General features: G+C 46.2%; 2 protein-coding genes and 1 non-coding gene across 3 annotated transcripts; 2 read left to right on the top strand and 1 right to left on the bottom strand.

The window, feature by feature from the left end:
- The first annotated feature begins 1,233 nt into the window (after positions 1-1,233).
- On the top strand, positions 1,234-7,368 carry LOC103179250 (protein PET117 homolog, mitochondrial). The gene is made up of 2 exons (XM_007894435.2): positions 1,234-1,375; positions 7,207-7,368. Exons 1-2 carry the CDS (start codon positions 1,280-1,282, stop codon positions 7,366-7,368), a joined length of 258 nt encoding a protein of 85 aa, XP_007892626.1. The 5' UTR covers positions 1,234-1,279.
- Positions 7,369-7,400: 32 nt separating this feature from the next.
- Positions 7,401-20,289, top strand: kat14 (lysine acetyltransferase 14). Its single transcript, XM_007894436.2, has 10 exons — positions 7,401-7,773; positions 9,098-9,219; positions 10,673-10,794; positions 11,659-11,840; positions 12,093-12,509; positions 14,265-14,860; positions 16,663-16,799; positions 18,111-18,286; positions 19,151-19,341; positions 19,911-20,289. The coding sequence occupies exons 1-10, from the start codon at positions 7,506-7,508 to the stop codon at positions 20,082-20,084; spliced, it is 2,385 nt and encodes a 794-aa protein (XP_007892627.2). The 5' UTR covers positions 7,401-7,505; the 3' UTR covers positions 20,085-20,289.
- On the bottom strand, positions 13,553-13,624 carry trnaa-ugc. Its single transcript has one exon. It is a non-coding gene; the product is annotated as a tRNA-Ala (tRNA).
- Positions 20,290-20,728: the final 439 nt, after the last annotated feature.

Genomic DNA, 20,728 nt, shown 5'->3' with positions numbered 1-20,728 from the left:
CCTGGTCAAGGTCACTAATGACATCTTGGCCATCTGCGACCAGGGCTCCCTGGACGAGAGACAACTTTCTTCAGCTCAACGTGCGCAAAACTGAGGCCCTCCTGATTGGCTCACGTCAGTGCCTCCGCACCTCAGGCACTGACAGCATCAGCATCCAAGGCTGCACTCTCCACCTCTCAAAGCCATCAGGAACCTTGGGGTTCTGTTCGACCCTGAGCTGTCCTTTCTCCCTCATATCCGCGCCACAACTGGCACCGCCTTCCATCACCTCCGAAACATCACCAGACTATGGCACTACCTCACCCCTCACGCTGCTGAAACTCTGGTCCACGCCTTTATCACCTCAAGGCTGGACTATGGGAACTCTCTCCTCGCCGGCCTTCCCGCCACCTCCTTCCACAAGCTGCAGGTCATTCAGAACTCTGCAGCTCGTGTACTGTCCCGCACCAGGCTTCGGGACCATATCACTCCCACCCTCGCTCGCCTCCACTGGCTCCCCATCCCCCAGAGGATTGACTTCAAGATCTTCATCCTCACCTACAAGGCCATTCACGGCCTTGCTCCCTCCTACCTCTCCAACCTACTATCCCCCTACCTACCTGCCCGTACCCTCCGTTCCTCTGGCTCCGGTCTGCTCCACGTCCCCCGCCCCAACCGCCCTACCATCGGTGGCCGGGCCTTCAGCCTCTCAGCCCCCAGGCTGTGGAACTCCATCCCCCAGTGCCTTCGCCGCCTCCTCCCTTTCCTCCTTCAAGGCCGGTCTCAAGACCTTTCTCTTTGACCGTGCCTTCAGCTCCCCTCTCAACTCTCTACCCCCTCCTCGCTCCCTCCCCTCACCCTGACCATTTCCCCCCAATGCTCAGGTCCTGACCCAACTGTGCAGCGCCTTGGGACGTCCTCCCGACGTGAAAGGCGCTCAATAAATGGAATCCTGTTGTTGTTGTTGTTGTTGTTGTAAAGTGAATTGACGGTATTTTGTGGGCGGAACAATATCACGTGTCACAGCAGTGTCCCACAAACAATGGTGGATTGAATGACCGTATTATTTATATATGTATATATATACATATATATATCTATGGAGAGGGGGAGAGGGGGAGATGGGGGTTACCACCACAGGGAAAGTGTGGAGAAAGTTGGGAGGTGCAGTTCTACATCAGTGTCTCTGCGCTCGGCGGTGGAGCGGTGGGGGTCTGGCATCGATGTCTCTGCGCTGGGCGGCGGTGCCTGGTTGCCCTGCCCCCGCCGGTCTCCATGGTGACCGGGCAGGGCTCGCATCATGTCCGCCGTCTCTAAGGTGGTCCTCGGCGTCTCTGTGGCGGTGACAGCGGGCACGGTGGCCGGGGTCCACCTGAGGCAGCAGCTGGACAGGGAGGTTGGTGCTGGGGCTCCCCGCGGGGGTGGGGTGGGGTGGGGGGAGGCACCGACCGAGGCCTCGGCTCAAAGTGAGCCGCACGGCGACCTCCAGTCGCGGCCTCGGGAACACGGAGCCGCCGCTCGGTGCGCTGAGGCCCGCGGCCTGCGAGTGGGGTGAGGGAGGGTGGGAGGGAGGGAGGGAGGGAGGGAGGCAGCTGCTCTGACCCGCGGCTGCAGTCTCTCCCCTCACCCCACCATCACCGGACACCGTGGCAGGGAATCCCCGGCGGGGGCAGGTCTAGGCCCCAATCCGTCAATGTGCCGCCGGGGGTCACTGCAGCCGCCCCGCCCCGTGTCCCCGTCAGCGAGGCCCGGGGGTGTGGGGGGGGGAGGGAGGTCGGCGGGGTCTCCTTGGTGCTGAACCGGCTCCAAGGTGACATGCCTGGCTGTGGGAATCCAGCCAGCCCTCTGTGGGCGGCCTCTGGCCCGGTGCCCGAGCCAGGCGGGCCCGCGGGCCACTGCTGCTGACAGCCCACACAGCCCAGCCCAGCACACACAGCCCAGCACACACAGCACACACAGCCCAGCACAGCACACACAGCCCAGCCCAGCACACACAGCCCAGCACACACAGCCCAGCACACACAGCACACACAGCCCAGCACACACAGCCCACACAGCCCAGCCCACACAGCCCAGCACACACAGCCCAGCACAGCACACACAGCCCAGCCCAGCACACACAGCACACACAGCCCAGCCCACACAGCCCAGCACAGCACACACAGCCCAGCACAGCCCACACAGCCCAGCACACACAGCACACACAGCCCACCCAGCCCAGCACACACAGCCCAGCCCAGCACACACAGCACACACAGCCCACCCAGCCCAGCACACACAGCCCAGCACAGCACACACAGCCCAGCACACACAGCACACACAGCCCACCCAGCCCAGCACACACAGCCCAGCACAGCACACACAGCCCAGCACACACAGCACACACAGCCCACCCAGCCCAGCACACACAGCCCAGCACAGCACACCCAGCCCAGCACACACAGCCCAGCCCAGCACACACAGCCCAGCACACACAGCCCAGCACACACAGCCCAGCCCAGCACAGCACACACAGCCCAGCACAGCACACACAGCCCAGCACACACAGCCCAGCCCAGCACACACAGCCCAGCACAGCACACACAGCCCAGCACACACAGCCCAGCACAGCACACACAGCACACACAGCCCAGCCCAGCACACACAGCCCAGCCCAGCACACACAGCACACACAGCCCAGCACAGCACACACAGCCCAGCCCAGCACACACAGCACACACAGCCCAGCACAGCACACACAGCCCAGCACACACAGCCCAGCACAGCCCACACAGCCCAGCACAGCACACACAGCCCAGCACACACAGCCCAGCACACACAGCACACACAGCCCACACAGCCCAGCCCACACAGCCCAGCACACACAGCACAGCACACACAGCACACACAGCCCAGCACAGCACACACAGCCCAGCACACACAGCCCAGCACAGCACACACAGCCCAGCACACACAGCCCAGCACAGCCCAGCCCAGCACACACAGCCCAGCACAGCACACACAGCCCAGCACAGCACACACAGCCCAGCACAGCACACACAGCCCAGCACAGACAGCCCAGCACAGCCCACACAGCCCAGCACACACAGCCCACACAGCCCAGCACACACAGCCCAGCACAGCCCAGCACACACAGCCCACACAGCCCAGCCCACACAGCCCAGCACACACAGCACAGCACACACAGCACACACAGCCCAGCACAGCACACACAGCCCAGCACACACAGCCCAGCACAGCACACACAGCCCAGCACACACAGCCCAGCCCAGCACACACAGCCCAGCACACACAGCCCAGCACACACAGCCCAGCACACACAGCCCAGCACAGCACACACAGCACACACAGCCCAGCACACACAGCCCAGCACACACAGCCCAGCACACACAGCCCAGCACACACAGCCCAGCCCAGCACACACAGCCCAGCACACACAGCCCAGCACAGCACACACAGCCCAGCACACACAGCCCAGCCCAGCACACACAGCCCAGCACACACAGCCCAGCACAGCACACACAGCCCAGCACACACAGCCCACACAGCCCAGCACAGCACACACAGCCCACACAGCCCAGCACAGCACACACAGCCCAGCACACACAGCCCAGCACAGCACACACAGCCCAGCACAGCCCAGCCCAGCACACACAGCCCAGGACACACAGCCCAGCACACACAGCCCAGCCCAGCACACACAGCCCAGCCCAGCACACACAGCCCAGCACAGCACACACAGCCCAGCCCAGCACACACAGCCCAGCACAGCACACACAGCCCAGCCCAGCACACACAGCCCAGCCCAGCACAGCCCAGCACACACAGCCCAGCACAGCCCAGCACACACAGCCCAGCCCACACAGCCCAGCACAGCCCACACAGCCCAGCCCAGCCCAGCACACACAGCCCAGCCCAGCACACACAGCCCAGCCCACACAGCCCAGCCCAGCACACACAGCCCAGCCCAGCACACACAGCCCAGCACAGCCCAGCACACACAGCCCAGCCCACCCAGCCCAGCACACACAGCCCAGCCCAGCACACACAGCCCAGCACACGCAGCCCAGCACACGCAGCCCAGCACAGCCCACACAGCCCAGCACACACAGCCCAGCCCAGCACACACAGCCCAGCACACACAGCACAGCCCAACCTGGCTCATCGGCAGGACCTGGAAGGGCAGACCAGTGACTGGGGGCAGGCAGTCACCCCGCTCAGCTCCTGCCAGCCCTGCACGCCGCAGCCCAAATGGGCAGGGTAGGGTGGTACAAGCAGCGGGAAAGCTTGCCAGTCGGCAATAGCAATGGCAAGCTATTGGGGTTTTAGCTCGTTAGGACCCCATGAATACCCCAAAACACGCTCGGGGGTCATCAAGCCTTGGTTCTTGCCAACCTGCCCCTAATACTTTCAGGAACTAGGTGAGCGGGATGATTATAACCAATAACAACTTGCGTTTAATTTATACAGCGCCCTTCACGCAGGGTAGTGATTCGAAGCGCTTGACAATGGTGTCAAGGCTCCGCCATTGTTAAGGGCTCCGACACACTACTATGCATGAAGGGTTCTGTACAAATACAAGTTGTTGTTGATTATAACTTGCTTGATATTTCTGCTCTCAGTGGCTTGACCGAGCAATGGTTGATTGTTTGACTCTGAGAGGGGACCCCAAAAATTTTGCCCAACAACAAAATTATATTTGTATAGCGCCTTTCGAAGGATGTCCCAAGGCGCTGGACAGACAGAGTTTTGTACCTGAGCTGGGGGTCAGGGTTGGGAAGGGTGGAGGGCGGGTGGGGGAGATCAAAAGCACGGTCCAAGAGGAGGGTCTTGAGATGGGTCTTGAAGGAGGCAAAGGAGGAGTCGAGGTGGAGGGACTGCAGGATGGCGTTCCAGAGCGTGGAGGCAGAGTGGCAGAAGGCCCACCCACCAATAGTGGGGCGAGCGAGGCAGGGGGACGTGAAACAGGCCAGGGACCACTGAGTGGAGGGAGCGAGCGGGATGGTAGGGGGGTTAGAAGGTCGTAGAGGTAGGGGGGAGCAAGACTATGGAGAGCTTTCAAGGTGAGGACCAGGATTTTGAACTGTATCCTCTGTGCCAATGGAGTCGGGCGAGGATGGGGGTGATAGGGTCACGGAGCCTAGTGTGGGAGAGGACGCGGCTGCAGAGTTCTGGATGATCTGCAGCCTGTGGAGGGAGGAGTTGGGGAGGTTGACAAGTAATGAGTTTGCATAGTCGAGCCTCAGTGTATGAGGAAGCATGTATGAGGGTTTCGGCAGCCTGCAGTGTGAGACAGTTGCGAAGCTGGGCGATGTTGCGGAGGTGGGGGAAGGCAGAATTGGTCATGACGCAGATGTGTAGAAAGGATAGTTGAGGGTCAAACAAGACGCCAAAGTTCCGGACTGGCTCAGTGAGGTGGAGAGTGCAACCACGGATGGTGATTCTGTCAGCACCTGAGGTGAGAAGGCGCCAATGGAGCTCATCAGGAGAGCTTCGGTCTTATTGACGTTCAACTGAAGAAAATTAGCTCTCATCCAAGACTTGATGTCAGACAGACATTCTGTCGGGACAGCAGTGGTCCTGGAGTCGAGGGTGGAGACAGAGAGGTAGAGTTGGGTGTCATCCGCATACATGTGGAAGTTGACCCCATGTCTGCAGATGATGTCACCAAGAGGGAGCATATAGATATTGAAGTAAAGGTGACCAAGGACAAAGCCCTGAGGAATGCTGTATGAGATGTTGCGGGGGCTAGAGGAGAAACTGTGGGGAATGAAGTGGAGGCGGTGTGAGAGGTACGATCTGAAAACTAAGGACAGAGCTGTGAAGGTTGAGGTGAGAGGAGAGGCGGTGGATGAGGATAGAGTGTTCAACGGTCTCGAAGGCAGCAGAGAGGTCAAGGAGGACGAGGCAGAGGATGGCTTGGTCGCAGATGGACAGAATATAATTTGTCACTTTGACAGAGCTGTTTCTGTGCTGAGGGTGGCACGGAAACCGGATTGGAGGGGCCCGTGAAGGGAGTGATGGGAGAGGAAGGAGCGAAACTGGGAAGCAACAACTCGTTTCAGGACCTTGGAGAGGAAAGGGAGGTTCGAAATGGGTCCAGGGAGGGTTTTTTTAAAGGTAGAAGTGATGACAGCAGTTTTCAATGGGGTGGGAACAATACCGGAGATGGGGAGAGATTTATGATGTCAGTGAGTAGAAGGACAAGGAGGTGGAGCTGGGAGGTAAGGCAAAGGGTGGGGATGGGGTCGAGGGAACAGGTGGTCGGTTACATGCAGGTTTTAGTGGTGATGAGAGAGGAGGGGGAGATAGGTTCAAAGGTGTGGAGGGAAGGATGGGTAGGGGCAGGGGTGGGAGGAGGAGATGGGGAGGGTATAGCAGATGCAGTGGCAGAGGCAGCTGAGCGGACTCCCTCGACTTTGGATTCGAGGAAGTTCAGCATCGTCTCCCAGTTGGTATTTGAGGTGAGGATGGATGAGGCGGGAGAGGGTGGGCAGAGGAGTCGGTTTGTGATGGAGAAGAGGAGCTTGGGGTTGTCCTTAGCCTCCAAGATTGTCTTGGAGTAGAACGACGATTTAGCAGAGACGAAGGCGGAGCGGTAGGATTTGATATGGTCCTAACTTTGCCCTCACACGTCATGATAATAATAATAATAATAATCCTTGCATTTGATATAGCGCTTTTCACGTCGGGAGGACGTCCCAAAGCGCTTCACAGAACACACTGTAAAGTGAATTGACTGTATATTTGTGGGCGAACGCGGCAGCCAATTGCGCACAGCAATGTCCCACAAACAGTCGTAGATTGAAAATGACCAATTTATTATTGTTTTTGGTTTTGGAGGGATTATTATTAGGCTCTGTGTGGAGTAAGGAAACTTGCCCAAGGTTTCGCCCTGACCTGCCTGGAATTGAACTCGGGTCTCTCACTTGCAAAGCGAGTGCTCTAACCACTGAGCTACAGGACTCCGATGAGGAGGAGTTGGAACCCTGTTTAATTTAATTTCCTTGATTAACAGAGTCAAGTCAGTTGCAGCCCCACTACATCCCCAGCAGCTGAGAATCACTGAATCGGCACAGACTGGGAACTGAACGTAGAGCCTTTCTGACCTTAATGGTTCAGTGGTTCATGTGATAATGTCACTGAGCCATCATGGGAGCTATTTTTATGGAACATCTATAACTTAAAAAATTACGTTAACCCTCCAATTGTATTTTCTTTCTGTAGAAATTGCGAGAAGGAGTATTCCGAGATCTTGAACGACAAGAGCATAAAAAAAAGAATCTTCGACTGTTGGAAGAACAAATTATTCTGACAAACCAGCTGGAAGCAGATCGAGTGGCATCTGAGAGCATCCAGAAATCTGAGAAGCATAAATCTGATTTTTGATTCTTTTTAAACTCTTTGTTGTTTTGAGTGTTTAATAGATTAATATTTTTTCCTCCAGAACGGTGGAAAGAGTTAATTAGGAATAGGGAAAATCTAACAGTTAGAATTGACTCTCGAGTACAAAGAGAGTTGTCTTGATGGAAGATAATGGGGAGGTAGTAGGCTTGGGCAGTCACCCATTGGTGGAAGAAAGTCCAAGGATGATGGCTTCTGAGGGCCTGGAAGAAGGAGAGGTTGAAGGGGAAACGCTGCTGATCGTGGAGTCTGAGGACCAGGCCTCGGTGGACTTGTCTCATGATCAGAGCGGCGATTCGTTGAACAGTGAGCTTGGTGACGAAGCAGAAGTGTCCTGGCCAGAGGAAATGTCTTATTACTGTGAAAAGTGTCAGAAATGGATACCTTCCGGTATGTATTATTACTCCATATACACCTCTACTAACTGTTGTATTCTGTAACGATAGCCTTCGTGCCTTATATTACTCTGAGCTGTAGCGGAGTGACAGATATTCTAACAATTTGTGAGATGGAAATAGCCAATTGTAATGTTTTTTTTATCAAGAGTTCGCCACAGTTGGCCATACTAAAAACACACAGTTGATCCACTTTACAGTATATCCTGTGAGGCACTTTGAGACATCCTCTTGATGTGAAAGGCCCTATACCAAATGTAAGGATTAATCTAGAGTTAAATCCTGATAACTTGTTACCTCAAGGGAAAAGGGCTCAGTGATGAGTTATCCATTGGTGAGTGAGGCATATGTATAAATAATTCTGGCAGGAATATTGATAGCATGATGACGCAAGTGGTAGCGACAAGTTAAACCGGGTCCAAGTTATCAGGAGTTTACTGTATATTAAATAGTCATATTGGATACAGTCGTACAGGACATGGGAGTCCTGTAGCTCAGTGGTTAGAGCACTCGCTTTGCAAGCGAGAGACCTGAGAAAAATTCCAGGCAGCGCGAAACCTTGGGCAAGTTTCCTTACTCCACGCACCTAATAATAATCCCTCCAAAACCAAAAACAATAATAAATTGGTCATTTTCAATCCACGACTGTTTGTGGGACACTGCTGTGTGCAATTGGCTGCCACGTTTCGCCCACAAATATACAGTCAATTCACTTTACAGCATATTCTGTGAAGCACTTTGAGATATCTAGAAGACGTGAAAAGCGCTATATTAAATCCAAGGGTTATTATATTATTTATTATATTCTTTATTTCTAGATCATCCTTCTTTCGCTCAAGTCATTAGTTTGCTCCATCTGCCTTGTGATAAAAGTGAAGGGTCCCCACCTGATACAATTTTAAAGAAAAGCTTTTCTTCCAATTATCTTGGATCTTGGCTTGTGTTTCCTCCTTAACTAAATTCACCTTAAAAATTCTGATCATTTGGCTACTCATTTCATTGTTTATGAGATACTAAAACATTTAGTTCATTTCCAAGTAATCTCATTCTGTAAAATGCTTTTCCAGTGATCTTTAATGCTCATGTGAACAGGCAGTTTAACATCTCATCCAAAGATGGCATCCCCAACAATGCAGAACTCCCTAGCACTGCATTGGAAGTCAAGAATGTGAGTTCAGAGTCCTAACGTGGGGCTTGGACGCACAATCATCTGATTTTGAGGCAAAACTGCTCCCTAGCCAGACTGACACATTAACGTAAAGCTGATCCTTTTTTCTATCTCCTTCCCTCTACCTCATTATTTGTTTTCTCTTTTGCAGCTCAGCTGAGGGGAGAACAGCCCAGCTATATGAGAGGTGATAACTTCTTCCGTTTCAGTTGCTCAGACTGCTCAGAGGATGACAAGGAACACTTCGACAGACTGAAGTTAACCTGGCAACAAGTATGTTGGATCTTTTTAAACTAATGAATTTAGTAAATATAAAACATATAGAGGTTATTAAACATATTATGAAGTATTGTAGTACAGTACTTTATTTGGTGCATTGAAGATATTGAAGCTGTGGTTCACCCTACCACTCTGCTCCTTCAGCGGGTTTCAACATTATTTGTGAATTTCCACTTCCCGTGTTGAATGTCTGTTTTGGCATGTACCCAAATGCTGAATGTTTAATGTTAATTAGAAGCTCTGTTTATTGTAATACAAAGAGCAAGATTGCTTTGTTTAGCTGGTTGTCTGACACATGAGTAAACCTAAGAGAATGCCACCTACAGGAAATTTTCCTATGTCAGGAATCAAATGTGGACTTCATCCAAGAGGGATGTATCCTTCTTACCTAATTTTGGAAAGTATTAGGCACAGATTGGCAAGAGTGAAGGTTTACACACCATGAGTATGATTCAGGAATGTAGCTGGAGATTAACCAGCTAAAACTGCATAGCTTTATGTAGTTTACATAGCTGCATAGTCCGAAACATTGACTATCCTGTGCCTTGGGACGTCCTCCCGACATGAAAGGTGCTATACAAATGTAATTTTGTTGTTGTTCCAGCTTGGCATTGAGAGCATCAACTTGGACAATCTTACTTTTTAGGACTTTGGTTTCCAGGTTAAAACAAAAGTTGAGTGGGAAGAATCCCTGCCCAAGTCTGCCCTTCCTAGTCCTGCTCTTGAGCCAGGCTGGCTGGTCTGCCCTGGAGTACTGTCGACTCGCCTCACTTAGGATTCCTATTAAAGAATCTATCAGAGAGTCGACTTGATTCCGACATTCCTTTGCCAAGTACATCGATTTGCAGCCTGCGAAGACACGAAAGACCCTGATACCTTTACTACAAACTCCTGGAGGATAGTCTCTAGAAATTGGGATTAGAGAAATTAGGCAGAATGGTCTAATTTTATGCTATAATTTCTATGCTTCTATATTTTATTAAAACCTTATTCTAGCACTTAGTACAACTACTTAAGAAGGTGCATTCCGACCCCTAAACCATCCTGGGCTTCACAGGAGCGTCCCCTGTAACTATTACAAATTCACAATCGCTATACTTGATACCAATTACCTGTGAAGATCTTTGAAACGTTTTGATGTTGAAATTTGCATTAGTAATTTCAATATTGAGGTTGCTAAAATTGAATAGAAAAAGTTGTGAAGTATGGTATGAATCAAGTTAGTGATGTAGTACAGGCAATTTGTATGTAGAAAATGTAATGGTTTTCTCTGTCCCTGTAAATCCTAAAGATTTCGCCCACAAAATATACAGTCACTGCACTTTCCAGTATATTCTGTGAAGCGCTTTGCTTTGAGATGGCTTGAAGATGTGATAAGGTGCTATATCAAATACAAGGGTTATTATTATTTAAGATGCCAGTCTGATTTTAGTGTGCTCTCTCCTAGGTTGTAATGTTGGCCATGTACAACTTGTCTCTGGAAGGGACTGGACGCCAAGGTTACTTTCGTTGGAAAGAAGATATCTGTGCGTTTATTGACAAACACTGGGCCTTCATGTTGGGAAGCAGGTAAAGTGAACACAACATTAGTAATGTACAGGAAAACCTGGTTATGACGAACTTGAGTTCCATAGTTTTAAATTTTTCATTTTAAATGAAGCACAAAAAATGACCATCTTCAGGTCACCATTAACTTCACTTCTCCTATGTTGTGCTATGCTCAGGAAACGCCTCTGCTTGACCGCTGCTTTGTCATTTCTGGTTGTGGCTCCCAAATCAACTAATATTCCAGTGTTTGAATGGGAAAAAATGACTCTTGTCCTACAACTAATCCAAAGCCTTAAGTCTCACATTATTGAATGACATTTTGGAAATAATTGCATCCCAGATTTCTTTGATACTCCCATTGTAGGAGAATAATGTAAAGAAAGGGAAATTTTTGGAGAAAACTGGGGAGGAAAATTGAATGGAATGAGGGTGGTGAGCGAATTATAAAATCAAAATATTTTAGGAATTCAATGTTTTGTACATAAATAGTCCGGAAAGTTCATAACTGTATTCAGATATGTAGATTAAATTAATATTTCTGGGACCTAAAAGGTGTTTGTAGATGATTCTAAGTGACTTACGTCAGTACTGTTTTCCATCATCAGGCCTTTCTGCCCCTACATTCTGGAACTATCCCAAGTCCATCCGTCTCGCCCCACCTCACTTGCCTCCTTAAAGGTCTGCCTCAAAGTCTGTCTCAAGACCTTCCTCTTCGACCATGCCTTCAGTCATCCTCCCACTTTCACCTTCCCTCCCATTGCCCACCACTCCTCTTGACTCCAATCCCCAGCTTGGATGCAAACCCTTGACTGTCCAGAGGCTTGGTACACCTTCCTGACGTGAAAGGCATTATATAAATGTAGTTTTTATTCCTGCCATTTTTAGGAAGAAGACATCAACTTGGTGGAGCACGGTAGCTGGCTGTCTCTCTGTAGGCAGCCCTATGTACTTCCGCTCAGGTGCTCAGCAGTTTGGAGAACCAGGGTGGTGGAGGCTGGTCCACAACAAGCCGCCTGTCATGAGACCGGAAGGAGAGAGGCCATCGAGCACCTCACTAAAGGCCAGAGGTTGGTCCCGTGCAGAAAGTTTGTAAAATCAGAATTTGGAGATAAAAAATAAAAATCCGATATTTGACTCAATTTAAATTAATTTAAAGAAATAATACATTTGGAGAAACATCAGCAAGTTTATCTGATATCATTTGTCTTTAATATTTTGTTATAGTTTTTAAAGAAACCAGCTGAGTTATATATTATAGTGACTTATTCATTGCTTGCTTTAAAGGCTTCATTTTACTTCCTTCACTGCTTCCTTTTAAGCTGTCAAGCCACCGCTGGATCCAATAATTACAGTGGAGGGACTTCGTAAACGAGCAAGTCGCAATCCTGTGGAAACAGCCATAGAGCTAAAGGAGAAACGCTCTCGCACTCAGGAAGCGAAGGACATTCGGAGAGCTCAGAAGGAAGCTGCTGGTTTCATAGACAGGAGTGCTTCGTCCACCCCTGTAAAGTTTTCCAGCAGAAATCGCAGACCAGAACTTATCCTGGAGAAAGGAGAAGTGATAGACTTTTCTTCGCTCAGCTCTTCCGATCGTACTCCACTCACCAGTCCATCTCCTTCCCCCTCACTGGACTTCTCTGCTCCAGGAACCCCACTGTCCCATTCGGCCACTCCCAGTCTCCTTTCTGAAGCGGACCTTATTCCCGACGTTATGCCACCACAGGCATTATTTCATGGCAAGTATTGAGAATCGGGTTCTTTTCCTCCACTTTATATTCTGGTGTAATTGTTCAGTAACAACAGGACATGTGACCATTTGACTATCATAAAGAAATGTTGGTAAAAGTCCATTTAGCTTTCCACACAATGGACTCTAAAAATTAAAACAAGATGTTTGTGTTTAAAATAATGCACTTTATGTGATAAGGAATTTGGACGTGCCACTTTAACTGCCAGGTTTGTTGGTGATGTCAGTTCTGGGGAAGAAATTCCTTGTGCCTGTGAAATGAATCCAGTTTATCGCACCATCCTGCTGGGCATTTGCCCACATACTGTAAAGAGAAAGCTTTTGCACCTGAGCAAATCAAACACAAAGTTGAATAGTCTCATTGATATTGATCACCCAGATATGGGCTGCACTGTGAACTCTGGGTGTCCTGCCTGCCTTGTTTAGAGCTATTCCTGTTTAGAAGATTGTGGACCAGTTCTCCCCAGCATCTTACTTACATGAATGATCAATCTCATGGCAAATGCAATTTTATGTGCCGAGCTCTTCTCTTGTTGAGGCCAATCAAAGTGTAGTTGGGACAGGTCACTTAACAAGACCTCATGGACTTATTGCCACTGCCGCAAAATTGCTTTCAGACCCAGGTTTGAGCAGGTATGTCTGTACACCTTCAAACTGACACCTTCAAGCTATAGTGGCTAATCTCCCTATAGCCAACATTGTGCAGGCCTTTCATGTTTGTCAATAATAATAATCCTTGTATTTGATATAGCGCCTTATCACGTCTTTGAGACGTCTCAAAGCGCTTCACAGAATACACTGTAAAGTGAATTGACTGTATATTTTTTGGGCAAAATGCGGCAGCGAATTGCACACAGCAGTACCCCACAAACAGTTGTGGTTTGAGTGACCAATTTATTATTTATTTTTTTCATTTGTTTTGAAGGAATTATTACCTCCAGAAAAACGATCCGCCAATCGACTTAACAACCGGGTTCCTACTTACTGCTAGGTAAACAGAGGCGTGTGGAGTAAGGAAACTTGCCCAACATTTCGCCCTGCCGGGAATTGAACCCAGGTCTCTCGCTTGCAAGGCGAGTGCTCTAACCACTGAGCTACAGAACTCCACATGTGCTGTTAGTACCTTGGTCATGGTAATAATAACAACAACTTGCATTTATATAGCAGCCCTCACACAGGGTAGCGTCCCATAGCACTTGTTAATAGCCAAGAATATAATGTTAATACAATCTCCTGATTTTAATTACATTTCATAAGCCCAAAGTCATCTTGTTAACTCTATGCTCAGTTTAGAGAAGTTCCGTGTGAGTAAACTGAACACTGCATTGAAATAATTCATAGAATACTTGAATTATTATAGGAATTGGAAATTGAGATAAGGCACAAATTTTGTAACTCACAAGGTTAGTTTGGATGAAGGCCCTTTAACCCTTCCAATCTCATCTCTCAGAATCCCCTCCCTACCATTCTTCCATCACAGCACCAAGCTACTTTTTAAATGTTCTGGCCTCTACCACCCTTCCTGGCAACCTGTTCCAGTCGTTAATTAGCGTCTGGGTAAAGAAAAACTAGTATCCGTTCTGAGATTGCCCTTTGCAATTTAATACCTGTGTCCTCTTGTTCTACTGTATTGGTGTATCCAAAAGTATTGTTTTGGGTTTACTTCAATTTACTGTTAATCTAAAAAACACCTTCAGGAGAGGCAAGAACCTGTGAAAAATGGATTCCTTTTTTTCTGATGCAGATGATGATGAGGGTGATACAGATGGAGTCATTGATCCTGGGATAGAGTATATTCCACCCCCCAGTGTTTCGCTGGCCACTGGCACCATAATAGTGAGCAGGAAGAAAATAAAAGCTCCTGAGCAGATAAAGCATGAGGTGGAGGAGGAGGAGGAGGAAAAGGAAGAGGAGGAGGAGGAAGAGGAAAGAACTGAGAAAATGGAGGTTGATGAACCAGAAGATGCCATCGAGATGCCCCAAGTTAGAGTTCGAGAGCGTAAAAAAGCACAAATTGAGAAGGAAGCAAAAGCACCAGCTCTCAAGTATACAGTTCTCAGCCTGTATGAAGAGAAGCTTCTGCTGCGGAGGCTGGAAGCCTGTCCTCACGCTGTGGCTTTGAGCCCTGAAGCCAAGCGACTGCGACGCAAACTGCTCGTAAGGCAAGCGAAAAGAGAGCGGGGACTGCCGTTCTTTGACCTGGACCAGGCCGTAAGCGCTGCGGTCTCATTAGTTGGTGGTTTATATGGAGCCAGGGAAGGCAATCGAGTTCGGATCCCTGTAGGCCTGGAAACCTTTCAGACCACCAGACAGGACTTTCAGATTTTGGACAGGTACCAGGTGAGGAAGGTGGAAAGCTCTCGGTGGGACATTTTTTCCTTTTGTTTAAGAAAGTCAAAATGCTTTTTGCTATTTCATAGAAAAGATATTAGCAATGTAACATTTTAACAACACTAAAACTACTTTTGATCCTAGGAATCAATCGCAATCAGTTTGCATACACCCATAATGAGTGATTTGTTAACACTTAAGTTCACAGTTGTCCTGGATGTAATCATATTCCACTTAGTAGCAGTTAAAGCTCTGATGTTCAAGGCCTGTCATGTGAACTTCTCTGTCGCAAATGGTTGGGGGATGGGGGGGAGATTACCTCCTACAAATTTGGATACAGTCAATGAGCTAAATATGTAATATTCCACTAAATTCACCCAATTGAATGCTAAGTACATACTGCAGGAGCTTCTGCAGTTGTGAACNTTTTTGATACAGGAATATAGAAACAGGAGGAGGCTATTCAGTCTATCAAGCCACCAGTTTATTGTATCATGGCAGATCTTTTAATACCATTTCCTGCCTTTCCCCCTAAACCCCTTAAACACCCTTCCTTTGCAAGTGTCTTATCTCCTTTTTAAATATCCCAATTAATTCTGCTTCTACACAGTAAATTTAACATTTTCACACACTCTTGTGTGAAGAAATGATTTCTGATCTCAATTCCAACCATTCGAGCTTTGATTTTAAGATTGTCTCCACATTTGGGATCCCTCTACCAGATATAATGTATATGATTAGCAGCTGTCAATTGTAAAGCAACATCGGAGAAGCTGGTGAGCTTCTGAGTACTAACCTAGGGAATGGTCTGTGTAAACCTTACTTCCATTGTCAGTACAGTACAACAGAGAAATTCCTTTCTCCTTAGTACTCTGGAATGTCTACTCCATTAAAGTGGATGGACACTGAGTTCTTTGTTAAATACAAATATTTAAAATAACCCACACATGATTCAGTATATTGACAGAGGGTTAGAGAATTGTGTAGTGTTAGTGTTATTGAGGAGTGAATTTGCTGGGGATCTCACCACTGCCATGAACTGTTACACTGGGGAGTAGAAACATGAGACCACCTGGAACAAGATGCTTAGTAAAAGACTATGTACACTGACCACGTCATATGGCGATGTGATGCACCCCTTGTACAACTTAGATAAACTTTGGCCGAAGTAATGTATTAGTTTTGGACAGAATCACCAACTTGATTTTACAGAGGTTTGCTTCACCATTTGTTTTGATAATAGATGTTTATTTTAATATGAACACTGTTTTATTGGAACCTGATGTTCTCTGGGTATTTTTTAAACTCATCTATCACATTTCCATGATTTTGTTCCCGTACTTTTTCCAATAACATGAAATAGTTTGTTGTATTGTACTCCTTATGTAAACCAAAACTATAGTGCAGTGAATAGAAAAATTACATTGGAATTATGCTCGTCTCAGGGATGTATTTTTTGAATTTTCCATAATGGACTTGTAATGGTGAACAGTGTGTATGTGTATATATAAGGGGTGTGTGTATGTTTCCCCCACAAAATATGCAGTCAATTCACTTTACAGTTTATTCTTGAAGCGCTTTGAGATGTCTCAATGTCATAAGGCGCTATATCAAATGCAAGAATTATTATTTTTAATGTTTAATTATCTTCATTGCTTTAGGAGAGCATTGACATCTGATTCCTCCATTATTCCAAGTATTTATCCATAAAAATCATTCATATCAAAAGCATGAAATTTTATGTTCCAGACATGCAGCGCTTATTTCATTGATATTTTTCCTGAATTGTTTTTTATGTCATCTCTTTGTAGATTCCTTTGCCAAACATTAAGGGATATCAGCACGAAACAACGAGGTTTATGTGTCGACTCACTGGGTCAGGAGACTTGTTTATGAACCACAGCATTATTAGCCCATATACCTCACGGGTCCTCAAACCATACATCAGGTAGAGATTTCTACTACAGTCACAGCACAATTATTGTAGGAGGCTTCACTAATGCTGACAAGGAAACGTGGATTTATTGCAATTTCCCTAATGTACTGTTATTTATATATATTTAAGCAGAAATTCTAAGTATGATAAAGTTGAATGTGGTGAAACATTTGTCAATGGATATTATACTTGGATGAGACTTGTGTGCTGATATAAATGGGAATAGTATGCCTAAATTGTTATCCACTGTATTAAAGCAGTGTATATTTAAATGTATTTTAAATCACTGGTTAACAAATCTGTTATTTTTTACTTTATAACATTGAAATGATTTTCTCCTATTCAGATTGTTCTAAACTTTTTTCTATTTTTCCAATTTAAGACCCTTTTATGGCATTAGTGTTTGGTAAACCTTTACTATTTGCCATAAGTTTTTGGACAAGATCACCTTATACTTAATAAGAAGAATTAACCTGATTCAACATTAAAATTAGGAACCCTAATAGTGGAATAATACTTGTGCTCCAAATCTCTCTGGCAAACTTTCCTGTCTTTCTGTATTACTCATATTAGTATGGACATTACACCGCTGAATTTCTTCCTTATTCCTACATAGTTTTTTCCACATGCATAGTCCTGCACCCTCTTCATCCTCACTAGAAATAGGAACAGGGGTAGGCCATTCAGCCCTCCAAGCCTGTTCCACGATTCTATTAGGTCAGGGCTGGTCTGTACCACTGGGGTCTAAAGAGCAAGATTTGCAGAACGATTTGTAAGTAACAAATCTGGAACTCTGCTAGAATCTGAGCTTCTCTGACAACAATATAATGTATTCCTTACAGAACATGTATGCCTCATTTCTAAATGCATTTTCCACTTAATTTAATTTTCCACTCGCCATATCAACCTGCCCGCTCCGGCCTTCAGCCTCTCTGCCCCGACCCTTTGGAACTCCATCCCTCGTTCCCTCCCTTGCCTTCTTCAAGATACGTCTCAAGACTCTCCTTCGACCACACCTTCGGCCACCGTCCTCCCCTATCCACCACCCCTCCGTATCCCAGCCCCCTGCTCGGGATATCCTCCTGACATGAAGGGTGCTATACAAATATAATTTGTTGCTGTTAATTGCCACATTGGAATGCAGTGTGATGATTTTGCAGGTGACTGTTTTACCTGCTTTCTGCTATCCTAGCAGAAGGCCTCCAAAGTTATTTGGGAAGAATTCAATTTTGTTGTGGTTGAAATGCTTGAGACAAATGATCTTAAAAATAAAACTTTAGCTATTATAAGGATATTTTATAATTTCATTGTTTTTGCCAACAGGCGGGATTTTTATTCCAAACCACTAAAACTTCGATTGCTGGCAGAAATCCGGGGCTATCCCCACAGAAATGATCCCACCTGGAAAGCTGACCTGGAAGCCTCTATTGACTATTGCTACGTTCGCCCTAACTTTATTCCAACGATAAACTCCATGTGCCATGAATTTTTCTGGCCAGGTATGGACTTTTTTTTTTCTCCGACGCTATGCTCATGAAGGGTGCTAAATAAATGCAAGTTGTTTTCGTAGTGTTAGAACAGACCATGATTTTTAAGATGTGAATCTTGTCCATAGTTGCAGCTGTTCTAACCACTGCCATCTTACTACCATTAACGTGCTTGTCCATTTCTTCCTAACTTACTGGCTATTATTCATGCGCGAACACACATAGTGAGCACTGGCAGGTTTTGTGACTTTAGGACTTGAGTTTAGACTAATGTTGTCCTCGCCGATGTCAGTAGTCACATTCCAGCAAGTCCACTGGATGCTGGTTGTTTTTCCCCAATTGTATCATTCACGGTACAGCCCTACCTGAGATCAGATCTGAATCTGGGGCCTTCCTTGTGTGCGTGGATCTGGTAATCATTGAATAAGCATGAGTCATTGGGGAAGCTAAAGAAAGTTTGACTTTGAATCCTTCAGCATTTTATACTTACCTGAGATGTGATACAGAGCAGAGTTCCCATGATTTGGTGTAACATGGGTAACTTGATTCCAGTTATTGAATCTCCACTTGGATTATTTAAATAAGAAATCCTGTTGTTTGAAATTATTTTATGTTAGATCTCAGTGAATATCACATTGGAGGCTCTAATGTCTGAGGAAACACTAGTAATTGATAGTTACATTTTATACAAATGTTAAAATTATTTGAAGATGCTAAAAGTAGTGCTGTTGTCGTAGTCATAATGTAAATATAATAATATTCTATCAGTATTTTTCTGCAAATGAAGTTAAATTATATTTACATGATAAAACACTGCCTGATATAATCTCATTATTATCTGTAATCTCTGGTATTATCTCATTTTAATTCATCCAGGCATCGACTTGTCCGAATGCTTACAATATCCAGATTTCAGTGTTGTTGTCCTTTATAAAAAAGTTATCATAGGTTTTGGCTTCATGGTTCCTGATGTGAAGTACAATGAAGCTTATATCTCCTTCCTGCTGGTTCATCCAGAGTGGAGGAGAGCTGGGATCGCAACGTTTATGATTTACCATCTAATACAGGTATGTAACCAGCTGGGATATTACTTCACGCACAACCACATTATTTTATATTTTAATGATAAACTGAGGTAAGGGTCAGAGCCTATTAATATGCAAGATACATCAAGGTGGAAACGTTACAGGAACAGCAAAAGACCATTTATCTCATTGAGCTACCAGTTTTAGATATTGTGGTGGAAAGGAAGATAAATTATCTAAAATAGATTAACATTTAGCTGCTGGTGTAGACAGTGTGTAGCCTCCATTAACTTCAAAGAAGTGGGCCTCGCCTTTTCTTGAATGTGACCTGTATATCCCATTTCTGTTCTCAGCACCTGAGCCATGTCATTCAGTCCAAAACAACAAATCTTAAAATTACAGCTAAGATGGCTGGCAATGAGATCAGAAAACATTTCTTCATACAGGGTTGTGAAATTTTGGAATGGACCTCCACAAAAGGCAGAATCAATTGGGATGTTTAGAAAGGAAATAGATAGTTGGAAAGTACTTTAACACCCTCAGTTAGATCACCCCTTAACCTCATTCCAGGAAATCTAACTGAGCCTCTCATCATTTTGCTCCTCCAATAGACCTGTATGGGGAAGGATGTGACTCTACATGTCTCAGCCAGCAACACAGCAATGTTGTTGTATCAGAAATTTGGATTCAAAGCTGAAGAATACATCTTGGATTTCTATGACAAGTATTACCCACTGGATAGTAAGGAATGCAAACACTCATTTTTTCTCCGATTGCGCAGATGATGTTTTAAAAATGATCAGAACTGAAACGGCAGCATTTAAGAACCCGCTGGAAGAAGGAATGCATCAAAAGATCAAACTCTCACAAATGAGAGAGATTGGATATTTAACTCACTAAACAAGGGCAAGTGAGCAGGTGTAATTTGACAGATGTCCACAAAAACTGTAACATTTGGGATCATGTTTTAAAGAAATCTATACACTTGAATTTCTTGAGTATGTTTGTTTTTTTTAGTCTTATTTCAAATAAACACGAACCGCGCTATGCTCTAGTAAATGGAATAACTCAATTGTGAAAATTTGCTACAATATTTCAAGCCATCAGCAAAACTAATAAAGGGAAAGGCTGAATGATTTTTTAAAATATTTTGGATGACGCCTCAAAGCACTTGCCAGAATATCTACATCTTACTGAACTACGGGTTTCCAGAATTCGTTCCTAGCTGGACCGGGGCCTGAAACAGAAAATTTTAAAAAATGATCTGCACTGTTTATAATTGGCTATCTGCTGTATATTCAGATCAATAGGTTTTCAGGTGTCAGCCTGGCTCAGTTAATAGCACTCTTGCCTCTTAAGTCAGAAGTTATAGGTTTAAGCTCCATGTGGCAATTTGAACTCATAATATATAATAATTCTTGCATTTGAT

The sequence above is a fragment of the Callorhinchus milii genome, unplaced genomic scaffold, assembly GCF_018977255.1.
Source record: "Callorhinchus milii isolate IMCB2004 unplaced genomic scaffold, IMCB_Cmil_1.0 Scaffold3, whole genome shotgun sequence".
Classification (NCBI taxonomy): domain Eukaryota; kingdom Metazoa; phylum Chordata; class Chondrichthyes; order Chimaeriformes; family Callorhinchidae; genus Callorhinchus; species Callorhinchus milii.
The sequence above is the reverse complement of the archived record's forward strand: the minus strand, read 5'-3'. Positions and strand labels throughout refer to the sequence as shown.

Excerpts from the sequence above, each read along its gene's own strand:
- LOC103179250 (XM_007894435.2), top strand. The coding sequence starts at position 1,280 with ATGTCCGCCGTCTCTAAGGTGGTCCTCGGCGTCTCTGTGGCGGTGACA. Across the intron at positions 1,376-7,206 it reads GGCAGCAGCTGGACAGGGAG|AAATTGCGAGAAGGAGTATT; the intron begins GTTGGTGCTGGG and ends TTCTTTCTGTAG.
- kat14 (XM_007894436.2), top strand. The coding sequence starts at position 7,506 with ATGGAAGATAATGGGGAGGTAGTAGGCTTGGGCAGTCACCCATTGGTG. Across the intron at positions 7,774-9,097 it reads TCAGAAATGGATACCTTCCG|CTCAGCTGAGGGGAGAACAG; the intron begins GTATGTATTATT and ends TCTCTTTTGCAG. Across the intron at positions 16,800-18,110 it reads GTCCTCAAACCATACATCAG|GCGGGATTTTTATTCCAAAC; the intron begins GTAGAGATTTCT and ends TTTTGCCAACAG.